Source organism: Ipomoea triloba, chromosome 1, assembly GCF_003576645.1.
Source record: "Ipomoea triloba cultivar NCNSP0323 chromosome 1, ASM357664v1".
Lineage (NCBI taxonomy): Eukaryota > Viridiplantae > Streptophyta > Magnoliopsida > Solanales > Convolvulaceae > Ipomoea > Ipomoea triloba.
Window position 1 is genome coordinate 31,398,169 of NC_044916.1, and position 16,143 is coordinate 31,414,311.

The window sequence follows — 16,143 nt, forward strand, 5'->3', positions numbered from 1 at the left end:
GAAAAGCAAACAAACTTCTTCATACTCTTTTTGGAATGGCAACACCAATTCATAAAGAAAATTGGCGACAATCTTGATAATTCTATACTACATATTCAAAAGTATAAAGTGACTAGTAGTTTATAAGGAAAAATCTAGAAGCAATAGCAGCAGAGCATAAAAGGAGAAGAGTTAGAAAAGCAATGGAACAGATTTAGGAGCGAAACCTTAATACAACATAACCAGCACAGTAATGATATGAATGCATCATATAAATTCTCATGCATGTAAAAGGAAGGAATTCAAACCTTCACAAAATCAGGAACCCAGTATGTTTCTTTATTGTTCATTACTAATTGATCCTTTATCTTCTCTGCTGCAAGCCTGCAACAAACCTAAACCAAATCAAAACCTCGTTCCCACAATTAGACTACTGCAATTAATATTCAAACACAATTAGAACCCCACCCTTAGAACCCCACACTACTTATATCCCATCAAGGCATCCCGGGCCTCGGTCAGGATACCAATTACATCAGAGAGCTGTTTAGCAACTTCTACAATTTCTCGCGAATTGTTCTTCCTATGCCGCTTAATCAGGGAGGACTGTTCTACTAGCAACTCGAGATGAATAGACTTTCTTTTAAGTTGCGCCTCAAAAGCAGCAACATCTTCTTTGTATTTGACAACATAAGACTCCTCAACGTTCTCAGATCCCTTCTCCTCAACGTTCTCAGATCCCTTACGTAACATAGTCGAGAGGTCCTTGTCTTCCTTATGGATCTGCAAAAAGAAACCAAAACAATTTTAATAAATGCAAACAAGAAACTCAAACTATTTTAATAAATGAAAACAAAACTAAGGAATTCTAAAATTTAATACCTTCTCCAGCTTCTTGATTATTGGAGGAATCAAGGATTTTTTATCATCAATAAGTAACATGACTTTAGCAATCAAAGCATCTCCTTCATCAATAACCGATTGAGATTTAGCCATGGACTCTTTCAGGCAAGAGATTTCATATTCCTTTTTATTGATAAAATCTTGCCAATTTTTCTTGATCCTTTCAACGTCATTAGTGAAATCCAAATCCGTGCTTTCAACAACTTCCATGGCCTGCAAAGACAAAAATTACAAACTAATTAAGTCGAAACAAAGTAAGTCACTAATGATAGTAAATTACAAACTAATTAAGTCGAAACAAAGTAAGTCACTAACAGGGTGTTATCCTTAAGTCGAAACACAGTAAGTCACTAATGATAGTACAAATTACAAACTAATTTAACAAATACAATTCCAATTGTTAAAGTGCTTAAGTGCCAAAAAAAGTTCAAACATACTGTAAGTACACTGCCAAACTTCAAACCTAAATCTATCAAATGAAATATAACAAAATCATTAGCATTATTTCTATTATTATACAAAGATTACAAATAATAAGGAATGAAGAAATAATTAATTTTTAACTAATTTAGTTAATTAGTGAATTAACATACTGGAACTGTCCAGTAAATAATTAATTTTTAAACACTTAATTTAATTAATTAAACATACGGTCCATTAAGAAATGGAAATGCAAATCTAATTACTTAATGTGTAGTAAATGGCATCAATGCATTATGGTCTACGGTAGTATGGAAAATTGGAAATAATGGAAGGCTGGCAGTATTGGCATCAATGCATTATGGCCATAATTGTTCACAAAAAAAAACTTATTATTCAACTTGTTTAAAATCTTTATGCTTCATTCCAATTTGTAATTTGATTGAACTAAAAAAAGTTTGAACAGAAAAGAAAAGCACATTATATTGCCTTGAACCCGCAGCAGTTGATCCCATTACATCACATAATATCAGGTTGAAAGTTGAAACCCATACACATAACTGCATAAGACAAGTGAGACTCGAGTGAGACAAAACAACACTTGTGGTTGTTGTCTTATAAGGGGAATTAAGTTTCTTAACACCCATCCCCTGCTAATGTGGGTGTTCAAAGTAACATGTGTTAAGGGAAATGGCCATTCCTTTGCAGTGGCGGAGCCAGAAAATAAGTTGAGTGGGGGCGAAGAAGCAAAGGTAAATGAATTCAAAACTGTTCAAAATATCGTCGTCGAACCCTATCTCTATCATTAATATGATATTCATAAATGCTTTTCCTTTTAGCCGGATCAACTTCAAGTTCATCTATGTTAACTTCAATACGAGGCCTTGTACTAGACACTTCGGGACTACCTTGACTAGATGAATCCTCAAAAGTTGATTTTCTTTTAAAGAATTTGTCCATAACTAATCAACAAATGAGTAAATCACTAATTAGAAAATAGCATTATATCAATTAATCAATGAATTGACATTATATCAATTAAGTAAATACACATTAACAGAATAACACATATCAATTAAGTATTTAAGTATATCAATAAATACACATTAACAGAAATTACAGAATAACACATTATATCACATTATCACTAATTAGAAAATAAATTATTAGTAGACTAGCAGTGATAGACAGTAACAGTAGATAGGTAATGAGCAATCACTAATTAGCAATTTAGCAGTAAATAATCCACAATAATTACTTAATCAACAGTGCTAGACAGTATACAGACTCATAGTATGTGTTCATGTTCTTACTTAGCAGATTCCTAATTCAATTGTTAGCAGTTTAGCACTTAGCACTTGCAATTTAATTGACACCCACTGACCCACAGTAGACAGCAAGACAACAACTAGTAATCTAGTATCAATTATCAACTATCAATTGAATTAGGGAAACTTAAAAATTAGGGAAATTTATGAAAACAAAAAATTAGGGGCAAACAAACCTGGTGGAGTGGTGGAGGCGTGGACGGACGGTGGAGCCGTGGGCGAGGGTGGCCGGGCGGAGGGTAGAGGCGGACAGGCGGTGGCGGTGTGCCGGTGTGGCGAGGTGGTGCGGTGGCGCGGTGAGTGACTGAGTGGCGAGGGTGAGAGCCGAGAGGAGAATCGCGATGGAGGGCGGAGGAAGAATAACAAATAAAAAAAAAATTATATATATATAGAGTTAATTACCGATTTGGTCCCTCGACTATTGGGATTTCACCACTTTGGTTCTCGACAATTATTCTTGCTCAATTAAGTCCTCAACTTTGAAAAAATTAACCAATTTGGTCATCCGTTTATTTTGGTGTTAAACAACCGTTAAATTAGGACCAAATTGGTAATTTTGCTATAGTCAAGGGACCATTTCGGTAATTAATTTTGACTGAAATGGTCCCTTGACTATAGTAAAAATTACCAATTTGGTTCCGATTTAACGGATATCAAATGGTAAAATAAACGGAGGACCAAATTGGTTAATTTCTTCAAAGTCGAGGACTTAATTGGGCAAGAAAAATTGTTGAGGACCAAAGTGGTGAAATCCCAATAGTCGATGGACCAAATCGGTAATTAGCTCTCTCTCTCTCNTATATATATATATATATATATATAACAGCCCCAAAACGACGTCGTTTTGGGGCTGTGTAATTTTGGGCAGTAGGGGCAGCTGCCCCCACTGCCCCCATGTTCCCTCCGCCAGTGTTCCTTTGTGAGAAAGCAAAACAAACTTACAAAAGAAAGAACATTCAAAATTTAACATTGAAGACACATAGCGAGATATAACGCAGTGCAAAACTAAGATAATGGAATTGGAAACACAAAGGGAAAAGCAGTGGAATTATTTTACCGTAGCAGTCGGGGAATTATTTACCGTAGCAGTCGACGAAGCAGTTTCCCGTTTCCAGTTTCCGGTTGACGAAGCAGTAGCGGGCGGCGGTCGACGGAGCTACGGGCAGCGGTCGACGAACCTACGTGCGGCGGTCGACGGACCTACGGTCCACAGCGCTACTGGCGGCGGTCCAAGGCGCTACGGGCTAGATCTAGCGACGGATACTATAATCCGTCGCTAAGTTATATATAAATAATAAATAAACTAGCGCAGCCATCATAAACCTAACGACGGATTAGTGTGTCCGTCGCTACCTTTCGCTACCTTATCTGAACAATAAACTACACGGCATACAAATCTAGCGACGGCATAGGTATCCATCGCTATCTAGCGACGGATAAATCCGTCGCTAGAATGTCAACACGAATAAATCCGTTTGAAATTCTAGCGACGGATTTTAGTTGTAGCAAAAAAATAATTTAATTAGCCCGCGAAAAATCCGTCGCTATTCCGTCTCAATTTTACGCGCGGGAATTTACCGCTAAAATTAGCTACGGAATTAACGACAACATTTTTCCGTCGCAAGAATCCGTCGCTAACGTTCAATTTTTTTTTTTTTAAAAAAAGAAGAAAATCCGTCACTAAACCGTCGCTATTCCGTTGTTAAATTAGCAACGGAATTAATCCGTCGCTAAATCCGTCGTTATTTTCGCGTTTTTTTGTAGTGCAAACCCTTATTCTGCCACTTAAGCAAAACTCCCAAGATGACTATTGAATCATTGAGTCAAGCCTCGTGAGACCCTTGAATGCTCCATTTTTTTTATACATTGAGTTTAGAGTTCATATTAAACTAATTCTAAACTACCAAAGCCCCTGTCCAAGAGTTACGAGAGATGCCCTTTTTTTTTCACATAAAAACTCTTGGAAACTACTTAACAAGAATCGAATTTGTAATCATTCAGGTACAAAAAATTATACTCCACTCACTCATCAATCCCCTTTGGGACCTTGGATGACCTTCTTCTTAGTTGTGTTGGTCGAGTTTACAATTTTGTTCTAACCTATTTTTGCTTTGATTAATCCTCGCATCTCATCTTACTACATTAAATTAATAAAAAGTTGCTATGTGGTTATACTTAACCATCAATTCAATATTAGTTCATGGTGGAGCCATATGCTGTCAATTTGATAAACATTTATCAGCATGATATCCAATCATCAAATTTTATCACGAGTCATTCCAAGTAGATATTTTAGTCCTTTCTGTAAGCGTTTATATTACTAATTGTATTGGGATTTGGGACTATAGTAATTATTAATTGTTTTCTACTCTTATATTAAATGATGATTGTAATATATTATGTATTCATATAAAAGCAGAGTATAAAGCACCTCAATGCACTTAAAAATTATCAGACTTAATAATGTATTTAACTCCAACTAACCACAAACATATATTGAAGCTCAAGAAATACATATATAAATCTTGATAGACATTCAGTTCAAACCTGATAAATATTATAGTACCAAATATCTAGCTTATAATCAATAAAACATTATAGTGATTAATGAATATTCCTTTCAAATGTGATTAACATTCATCTATGTCATGATCAACAATTGATACGAGTTACAACACATAATATAACTTGTCCAGGTACTTAGAGCTTGAATGAGAAAGAAGAGAAAATTTATAGACTGAATAATAATGTAAAGAAGTGCAGAATTATTGCTCAGGATCAGATAGTATAGTTTACATTGATACATATATGGCAATTGATGAAATGTCAAAATCAACAAGCAGAAATTGAACAAGAATACTACTAGAGTTGGCAGTAATCCAAATTGACAAGTAGACAAAACTAAGGAACATCATTGAAGCCCACTATCTTAGCATCTTCTTGTCCTTTAACATCTTCAGAATGTGGGGGGAAGCATGGGAAGGATAATTGTGCTCATAGCCAAGATAAGTTTCAGAAACAATAGAGCATTGACTGCCATAGTCAACTAGATTACCTTTTTTATAAACTTATACCCGCCAACCGATCCTCATTATGACACTGAGTTGATTGAGCTGGAGTAGTAGTGCTTTTGCGCCAATTCCAATAGTTTATTCGCATTGGATCCACTGTTTCCAAGATTGAACAAATCTCTTTTATCAGGATTGGATCTGATGAGCAAGACTCTGGAGAGAGATCGTGTACTGCACTTCTCAATTCTTGGCTTGGCTCAAACCCATGGCAACAAAGATCCAATAGCATGCTCAAGGCGTAGACATGGTTAGCTTTGGAAGTCAAAATCTCCAAAAGAACTGATGTTACCTGAGGATCCCTCAATAGCGATTGTACATCGCCTTTGTAAAGACCCCGAAGGTATCTCCAAGGGCTTTCATTATCAGGGGTAGTTTTAATGGCCTGAACTGCATATTGCACTTCTGAGTCCCTCATTGCTGCCAGGCCTCCAATTAACAACGAAGTGATCGTGTAACAACGAAGTATCTCTGTGATGAAAAGTCAATTGAATAATTGGAGTTAGTATTAGCTGATCAAGAGATCAATCAGGAAAAAAGGTGTTAGGAAATATTATAAGAAGAAACTATTTCAGATATGACTCTCAGGTAGAAGAACCCACCAATCTATCAATCATCCAAGGTGGTCCTGCCCATCAACACTGAACTTGATTTGAGTTTCATTTGGAATATGCAAACATCTATTTTCAAGAATCTAATCATCTCGAACCATTTCTGTCAGAAGTAATATATATCATATAAGAGAGGATCCCGGGCTTCTTAATCCAAATCTTCATTCTTCCAAACTCAAATAAGTTTCAGGATTTCAATCAACTTAACCATCCAACCAAACAACCTTCTTTTAGTCATATTAGCCTCCCAATTTAGATTCCAATTAAACAGATCTTGTAATGTTATTGATTCTCTCCTCATCCTATTATGGAACAATGAGACTCCTAAATGTCATTATGCCCTTCCTAAAGAAGCATAAACTCCATCCACTCACCATATAAATAAAGAAAGAAAATAGGAGCAAAAATGGAACTTTGTCACATGAAATAATGTGATCATTATTAAGTCACCCATTAACAGAGACCAAAGCAACATGTGGCATCACCACTCCTAGTTACCAAAAGCAACATAGAGAAATCAAGAACTTCTATCAATACCTGATTCCAAGCTGAATTGTTGTAAATATCATCTTCAAGTAGTTGATGACAATAGGCAAGTTCATCTTCCCACCCACCAAGTGCCTGAAGAACCCACTGCATTTGAAAATACTTTTCAGTATCATAGTTTCCTAGATAAATCAAAGGTATACCCCCCCATATTAATAATTACCCGACAAAACTTTTTCCTTGTAACAGAACTATGGAAAGATAAAATAAATTAATATAGGTAAAAGGGTCACCGATGACAACAATGAAAATGGGGAAAGCATATCAACCTGCCTATGAGACCATGCATGATAATTTTTTGCATCCTGAGAGAATATTTTCTTAGTGAATTCAAGCTCCTTATTCACAGCATCAGTTCCCAGTTTCTCAGCTACCCACCTTCTGTGGTGCCTACAAAATTATTGCAAGAAACAGACTAAATATCTGCTGAGTTTGACATGACATGAAAATGTAAAAGGCCAAGCACCATTCAGCATTATATTGAAGCATACATAGATTATAGATATACAGCAGAGGATAAAAGGAAAACATCATTTTGAAGAATACTGGGGATATGGAGCCATGAAGCACATCACGAAGAGGGAACAAAAATTCAGAACATTTAGCTGCATTCCAAGATGCTAAAAGTATCATCCTGATAGCCTGCCAGCTAAAATATAAGGTTATTTTTAAAAAGAGTAATATGAGTAAACATATGCTTGAACCTTCTTTTGCAAAATCAGTAATAACTTTGCGAACACCAACAAGGTTGAAAAAGGTGATAGGCGCTCATCAGGCTGTGGATGGGCACCTAGCGCCTAGTCGCCGCCTAGGTTCTTTAATCATTTTTTTTAATTACATTTGATAAAACAATAAAGCATTAAAGCCTAAAAGTCTAGCCCAAAGCTTAAAAGTTTATCCCAAGCCCAAACTCTCCAAAGACTAAAAATCTAACCCTAATTTCAAGTCCCAAAATTTCATGTTTCAAATGTAAAGCTTTCCATCTTTTCCAAAGTAAGAAGAATGTGTACAACCAAAATAGATTTAAGAAGAGAGCATATTGCAACTCTGCAACTGTTAGAATTTTGGTGTCCAACTAGTGCTTAGGGTGGAATCACCTATAATAAGAACAACATCAATCATTATTTATTGGGATAAACTACAAATAAGTTATCTACTATTTGGGAATAAGCAATTAAGTCATCGAACTCGAATAACCCCCAAATAAGTCATTGAACTCGAAAAAACAAAGCAATTAACCCACTAAAACCGGAAAAAGAGCAATTAACCCATTTTTAACAGGCCATTTGAATTTTTTGGCCACCGGCAACAACTTTCGGCCACCACTGACATTTTCCGGCAACAACCATGGTCGCCTTCTCCGGTGGCTGGTAAATTCAAATGACCTGTTAAAAATGAGTTAATGCTCTTTTTTTCGATTTCAGTGGTTTAATTGCTTTGTGTTTCCGAGTTCAGTGACTTATTTGGGAGTTATTCGAGTTTGATGGCTTAATTGTTTGTTCCCAAATAATAGGATGGCTTATTTGTAGTTTATCCCTTATTTATTAGCAATTAGCTAGCTAAATAATCATACCCAAACGCAATTCATGAGTTCAATTGTAATATCATATTAAATTAAACTACTTTAAACTAACTCTCGTACCTCTAGTAAGACTAAACAAGTTATTGTGGGTTGGAAACTTGGAATTGGATTTGGATGATAGGCATGCTATATAATTTAGATGGGTCCTATCAAATCCCTTTGGAAGATTTTGGCATGAGTGAGAAAGTGAAATTGTATGTATAAATATTTATAAAAATGAAAGGACAAAGAATGGTGCGCCATTCATTTCTGGATTAAGTGCATCTATCAACTAATCTTTAATCTGAGAGTACATACAGCACTTGGTGGAATCAAGTCAGCAGGAAGCAATGGAGATGCAATGGCATCACTATGTTACCTGTGTCTCCAAAACCTGCTGAGAAACTGATTTATCCTCGTCTAGAGCTCTGAAGTAGACCTGAACTACATCCGTCGGCTCAAGTGCAGATTCCTTTTTCAACCTCTGAACTCAATTAACAATCTATAGAGTAATTGCACAAACAATCAAAAAGGGATTAACTAATACCTAGTTGATTTCAGAAACAAACAAAGCAGCTCAGCTCGTAACAATACCTCGCGAGCAGCTCCAGTCTTGAGTTGTGACTCATCTATCACCAAATCCAATACCACCAACACATCACCTGTAAATGTAATTAAGTAGGAACTGGAATCATACATATCTTTTATATATCCTTATATAAAATAATAAGGATAGTAGAGATTGTTGTTACCATCTCCAGCTGCATCTATCTCATCCTCTGTCCAATTATCAGGACGCTTAAAACCCCGGATAATCTACAACACAAGCATATGATAGAAAATTACAAATATGAAGTTATAGCATCTTACCTAAAAAATTAAATGGAAACTCGTTATAACTGTCACAATCCTTTAACCATTTATAAGCGGGAACCTAACAATGCAAACTATGTATTTACAGAATAAAGTTTCTCTTCTGGTTAATTTGTCCTTTCATCATACACCAACCCGGCTTAACCATCCATCCCAAAGTAATAAACAGTTGGACACTCAGAATACATAGATAATACACACACAATTACCCAATTGATATCAAGTTATGCACCTTAATATCACTAAGCTTCAAAGTGTGTTTTGCAAAGGTAAGTTCTCCAGCTTTCTCAAAAGCCAGAATATCTTCGGTTGACATTGCCTTGACTGCCTTTGCAACTTCTCCCATTGACTTTCCTAGTCTTTTTCCTAACACACTGAGGGGGTGACAACAAATGAGAGAAAGAAATACAAAGACCAGATAATGCACTTTCAGTATAATAAATCAAATCACCTGAAGTCAGGTTCAGCGCGTAAAGATGCATATTCCAAAGTATTACTACATGTCTCCAAAGACTGAACATTGAGTTCCTCTAATACAAACTGTAATGCAATGTAAACCATATAAAGTTATGAAATGAGACAAATTGTGTACAACAAAAAGCAAATAATGTGCAAGGAGAGAGCCTCAAAATGTTATTAAAAAAAAAAAGAAGTAACAATAGAATGCTACAAAAACAAAATGAAATAGAAATTTCAAAAGAATTACATTAATACAAAATTCTATCAATTATTTTTCCAAGCAACAGAACAGCTTAATAACACAATACGGCCAATACCATTAGAAATCAGATAATACAGAGAGTCTAACTCATACGGAAGAACATAAACTCAATTATATATATATATATATATATAAAATAATAATAATAATTAAATAAAAAAGAATCATGGAAGCCCATTCCCACAACCAAAGGACAAGTGAAACAGAATTTTCAAGAGTCTCCCTTGATTGACTTGGTGTTTTCTTAAATTGTTCTCAAGTATGTGGTGCGGTGTATACTTTTCACAGTGCAAAGTGTCTGCCTAATTGCATACATTAATATGATAACTTCACTACAGCTCACCTAAGGCGCAATGTAACATGTCATATATTAAAAACAACTCAGAAGATGCATAAGATAATAAGACACTCGGAGAAAATAATAGACCTCTTTTAGTTTCTCCGTGATATCCTGAAGAAAATCTTCATCTGGATGTACGACCACCATGTTCCTGACAAATAAAATGACAAAAGAATAACATTACATAGTATTATCCTTTATGTTGCCACAGCATAAAGGGGGACAGAAGCAAAAGCTGTAAAAGACAATCCAAGAAACACTACCTCAATGGTGTTTTTAGAGGTTTGTTACGGCGCTCACGGATATTACGGGCAAGATCAATGACCGTCGTCATCCTACTAACACTTTGTTCAATCCGTTCCCATCTCTAGAATCACATAAATTTTAGAACATGAAAGGTTTAAAAAATTCAGTTATAATGATTCAATGATCACCCTTTAAGAAATAACTAAAAAGTAAATAAGTAGTACCTTCCCCTCTACTTCCGGAAAACTGCAATAATGAATACTACCCTCTGATCCATTGAGAACTTTTCTTAAATTTTGATATAGAACCTCAGTAAAGAAAGGTGTGAATGGAGCCATTGCTTTGCATGAAGTCAAGAGCACCTGTATCCACCAACCAAACAACATATACGCATTTAGAATGAATAAATGAAAAAATTTGATCCTGAACAGCTAATCATTTTATTCTATTTTTAGATCCATAACTTCAAATTTATATCACTGTAAGTTCTATGATTCCAAGTTCAGATAGATGCACTTATCCTTGTTTGTCTAATCACTAATGTTGCATATAAATGTGTTGGCATCAAACATGGCTGCAAAATTTTTCAAAATGAAAGCTAGGAAATGTCTATACCAGACATAATTATCAGTATATATAATAATATTTGACTACCAAACACTTTTTTATTTACAGGTAATAATAATTGCCAATCACCGAACATGCTAATGACACAATGAAATATTAAATAGCAAGATATCAGGGAATTGCTAGAATACATGGTAGAGAGTAGACAGAGCTGTTCTGCAATCCTCCTCGCCTGTACGACCTTTAAGCCTCTTACGATTGAACCGCACGTAAATATTTGTCAAGTTATCAAGAAATTTCAACAGATAGGGAACCACTTGCAAGGTGAGTGGAAAAAGTTAATACTGACCACCTGCGTTACATACAGAAACATGTAGTTCTGAATGACCAGCTGCTAAATACTGTGCACCGGCATAGCACAGTTCGAAATTATGAATTCCAAACTGAGAAGGGCATTATTTAATATAGGCCAACAGAGTAATCTACACTATACTCCACTTGTTAAGTCTTTTCCAATATTAAGCCTACTTCTCATAAAAAATATATAAATAAATAAATAAATGAAACTCGTCTTCTATTGGAAACCAAGCAAGTGACCAACTACATCTAAAAGAGGGAATAAATAATGAAAAGAATGAAACAAGACCTTAGACTGCTTGGTCAAGGGAAAAAGAGAGCCATTGGCAATACACTAGCTATACTTGAGTTCATTATCCCATAATTCACTAACCAAAACAATATTTGTTAAAGAAAACTAACCGTATACAATCTGTACGCAGCCATCTCTTGTCGAACAAAATGTACTAAACTTTCAGTCGCTGAGTTGATCCATTGATCAAGGACATTTGAAGAAGATTGAAGAGTTTTTTTATCAAAAGGAGCAAATGCCCCAAGCCCATCAACCTCAAATCTTTTTGCATTCTGAACAAGGAACCTATATGCATTATACCATGGCAAGAAAAACATCTTTAACCTGCAGTATAAGAGAAGACAGTAGGCAGAAATCTTAGCAAATTAAGAACTAAGCGGGAAATAACAACTAAAAGCAGAAGTATATCAATGCTAAAACGTAAACTCATCAAGACAAACAAAAAGAAAATGATGTTTGGAGCACTATTACTGGCAAACCAGAACAAGCAAATATTTAGAAACCTACCACTCCATACATTCCTTTTCTGAACCGCAAGGGCTCAGCACGAACAACTGGAGAGTTAATCAGGTATAATCGCAAGGCATCATACACAACAAACCATGAACAATAGCATTAGTTCATTAAAAAATTAGTCATCAAGAAAAACAAGCATATTATTCTGATTCTCAATACTGTAATAGCAGAGCAATAATTGACACCACTTACAGCACCATAATCATTGATAACCTCCGTAGGTTGCGGATAGTTCTTCAGTCTCTTACTCATCTTCTTTCCATCCTCAGCCAGGACAAGTCCATTGCAAATAAGATTTCTAAAAGCAGGTTTTCCAAACAGTGCAGTAGACAAGACCTGAGGGTATAGAACCTGCAACAAGCAACAGCAAAAGGTTAAACTCCAATTCCCAGACTACCAAAAATTAAAATGTAATACACAATTGACGAGAAAAGTTATGAATCAGCAATGCACAACACCAAGAGCAAAAAGTCTACACGCAGATTCTGTAGCTTTGGAAAGAAGAAAAATAAAACAAAAATTTGGAATTACAGCAGATCTGTGCATTGGAGAGAAATCAAATGAAAATGAATGCGAGAACGAAAGAAGACCGTGCCAAAATCCTATTCTATGATCCATAAAAAGGATCAGTAACAAAGTAATGTTAAATTTCTATTTGACTTCTTCCAAAATGTCACCCATTTTTAGAAAGAATGCTTTGGCATCATGGATTGCCAGGGCCCTATCTATACCATTCGTACAATCCCTGCCCTGTAAGGGCAACGAAGATGGGGCTATGTATTTGTACCTAAAAAAATTGACGTGAAAATAGTTAAAATTCAGTGGAGGTGCTTCCATCACCAGAAAGGGCCAGTTAGAGCACAAATATACCAATCCATACAGCTTGCCCCTTGACAGCACCCCAAGAAGGGGGCAGGGAAGACTAATTGACGTGAAAATTAATATAGCATCTTTTAACTGGCAAGCACACCATTCACATGGAGAAAAGGACACATTCAGTTTATAGTATGTATATGCAAGGTTGAAAAAATCGCTAGGCGCTCCTCAGACACTCGGGAGCGCCTAGGTGGGGATTAATCGCCGCCTAGGCGACCGTGTATTTTTTATTTTTTAAAAATTTGTTTAAATTTTTAAGACTTGATAATTATAAACTATTTAATACTTTAATAGTGAATACTAGAATATTAAATATTAACCTAAAAAATATCTAGAGTCTGAACAATTTAGGGTTATTCCACTCAAAACGATATCATTTTGAGTGAAATAAGTCAAATAACCCATTTAAAAAAGAAGGGAACAATAGCTAATTGGTCGACTAGGCCTAGCCTAGTCGACGCCTAGGAGGCCTAGACAGTCAGCGCCTAGGCGGCCGACGGCCAACCGCCTAAACCACCGATTATGGTGATATGCTAAGCGGCCGGCCAGCGCCTAGAGCTTAGGCGCCGATTAATCGGTGCCTATGCGGGATTTTTGCAACACTGTGTATATGAAAGAAAAATACAATAAAGTAAAGCTCACCATCCTCGGGTTTGGTCAAGCCCTTCAGCCACAAAATGCCCAGGAAAATTGTTCTCAAAGAGTTTAACATTTTCAAAAGGGTAGTGAATATACGCATATGGCATGGATCCACTTTCAAACCAGCAATCAAAAACCTGTAGAAATGAAAAACAAACATATATATGCATATACTATATATATAATAGATAATTGACCAATAGACCATAATGCATATATTGATGCCATTTACTACATATTAAGTAATTGGATTTGTATTTCGATTTCATACTGGACTGTATGTTTAATTAATTAAATTAAGTTTTTAAAAATTAATTATTTACTGGACACTTCCCGTATGTTTAATTCACTAATTAACTAAATTAGTTAAAATTTAATTATTTCTTCCTTCCTTATTATTTGTAATCTTTGTATAATATAATAATAGAAATAATGCTAATGATTTTTTTATATTTCATTTGATAGATTTAGGTTTGAAGTTTGGCAGTGTACTTTCAGTATGTTTGAACTTTTTTTTTGGCACTTAAGCACTTTAACAATTGGAATTGTATTTATTAAATTAGTTTGTAATCTTAGAATGAAAAATAAAGAAAGTCAACTGGTCCCTTGATACCATTCTAAAAAGCACATAGGCAACATTACACAATGAACAATGCATACTTCACAAAACCTGATGAGGATAGGAAACAGAGATCCACAAAACTGACATAGTAACAGGAAATCAAAAGCCTTTCACAACACTAGTGGCAGTTTCCCAACATTGATCCATCCCAGAAAAGGAAAAAATAATGAGAAAATATACAGGAAGTTGGAAAAGCAAACTTCTTCATACTCTTTTTGGAATGGCAACACAAATTCATAAAGAAAATTGGCGACAATCTTGATAATTCTATACTACATATTCAAAAGTATAAAGTGACTAGTAGTTTATAAGGAAAAATCTAGAAGCAATAGCAGCAGAGCATAAAAGGAGAAGAGTTAGGAAAGCAATGGAACGGATTTAGGAGCGAAACCTTAATACAACATAACCAGCACAGTAATGATATGAATGCATCATATAAATACTCATGCATGTAAAAGGAAGGAATTCGAACCTTCACAAAATCAGGAACCCAGTATGTTTCTTTATTGTTCATTAACAATTGATCCTTTATCTTCTCTGCTGCAAGCCTGCAACAAACCTAAATATGAGAGGGATGCAAAGGAATATTAAAAAGAAGATTTGTAAACCAAACTGTATTGGATAAAAGAGCAATGTATGTGCAAGATTGAGTGTGAGTATCTGAACTTGAAAACTAAACCATAAATCAACAGAACTTTCAAGGTATAGAACACATCAAAGAAAATAAGTTTTAGTACTGTGGTAAAGAATTGCACAAATATAGGACATACTGTTTATAATTCTTCTAAGGAAAGATAAAATAACCAGAGTAATGACAACAACAATAAAACACAAAGATTGATTTCAGTGCTCCATATAGACTAGAACATGTCAACGTGATTTCATTGTTAATTACAAAAATGAATAACAGTCCACTGACACTATCGTTCCCACAATTAGACTACTGCAATTAAAATTCAAACACAATTAGAACCCCACCCTTAGAACCCCACACTACTTATATCCCCTCAAGGCATCCCGGGCCTCGGTCAAGATACCAATTACATCAGAAAGCTGTTCAGCAACTTCTACTTAGAGAATTGTTCTTCCTATGCCGCTTAATCAGACAGGACTGTTGTACTAGCAACTCGACATGAATAGACTTATTTTTAAGCTGCGCCTCGAAAGCAGCAACATCTTCTTTGTATTTGGCAAGGTAAGAATCGGTTTCGTCCTCCTCGACCTCCTGGGTTTCGTCCTCCTCGACCTCCTGGGATTCCTTCTCCTTCTCCTCGACCTCCACCTTCTCCTCGACCTCCTGGGATTCCTTCTCCTCGATCTCCTGGGATTCGTCCTCCTCGACCTCCTGGGTTTCGTCCTCCTCGACCTCCGTCCTCCTCGACCTCCTGGGTTTCGTCCTCCTCGACCTCCTGGGTTTCGTCCTCCTCGACCTCCTAGGTTTCGTCCTCCTCGACCTCCTAGGTTTCGTCCTCCTCGACCTTTCGTCCTCCTCGACCTCCGTCCTCCTCGACCTCCGTCCTCCTCGACCTCCTGGGTTCCGTCCTCCTCGACCTCCGTCCGTCCTCCTCGACCTCCGTCCGTCCTCCTCGACCTCCGTCCGTCCTCCTGGGCCTCCTGGGTTTCGTCCTCCTCGACCTCCGTCCGTCCTCCTGGGCCTCCTGGGTTTCGTCCTCCTCGA

General features: G+C 36.2%; 1 protein-coding gene, 2 long non-coding RNA genes and 1 pseudogene across 3 annotated transcripts; all 4 read right to left on the reverse strand.

The window, feature by feature from the left end:
• Positions 1-286: 286 nt before the first annotated feature.
• LOC116019313 lies at positions 287-2,978 on the reverse strand. The gene is made up of 4 exons (XM_031259469.1): positions 2,807-2,978; positions 862-1,095; positions 448-762; positions 287-363 (listed from the first exon to the last, which is right to left on the reverse strand). The coding sequence occupies exons 2-3, from the start codon at positions 1,090-1,092 to the stop codon at positions 463-465; spliced, it is 531 nt and encodes a 176-aa protein (XP_031115329.1). The 5' UTR covers positions 1,093-1,095; positions 2,807-2,978; the 3' UTR covers positions 287-363; positions 448-462.
• Positions 2,979-6,022: 3,044 nt separating this feature from the next.
• On the reverse strand, positions 6,023-7,145 carry LOC116033919. Its single transcript, XR_004100939.1, has 4 exons — positions 7,125-7,145; positions 6,847-6,942; positions 6,301-6,412; positions 6,023-6,169 (listed from the first exon to the last, which is right to left on the reverse strand). It is a non-coding gene; the product is annotated as an uncharacterized LOC116033919 (long non-coding RNA).
• Positions 7,146-7,221: 76 nt separating this feature from the next.
• LOC116012400 lies at positions 7,222-12,342 on the reverse strand (annotated as a pseudogene).
• A 202-nt stretch (positions 12,343-12,544) lies between these two features.
• On the reverse strand, positions 12,545-13,963 carry LOC116033930. Its single transcript, XR_004100940.1, has 2 exons — positions 13,847-13,963; positions 12,545-12,679 (listed from the first exon to the last, which is right to left on the reverse strand). It is a non-coding gene; the product is annotated as an uncharacterized LOC116033930 (long non-coding RNA).
• Positions 13,964-16,143: the final 2,180 nt, after the last annotated feature.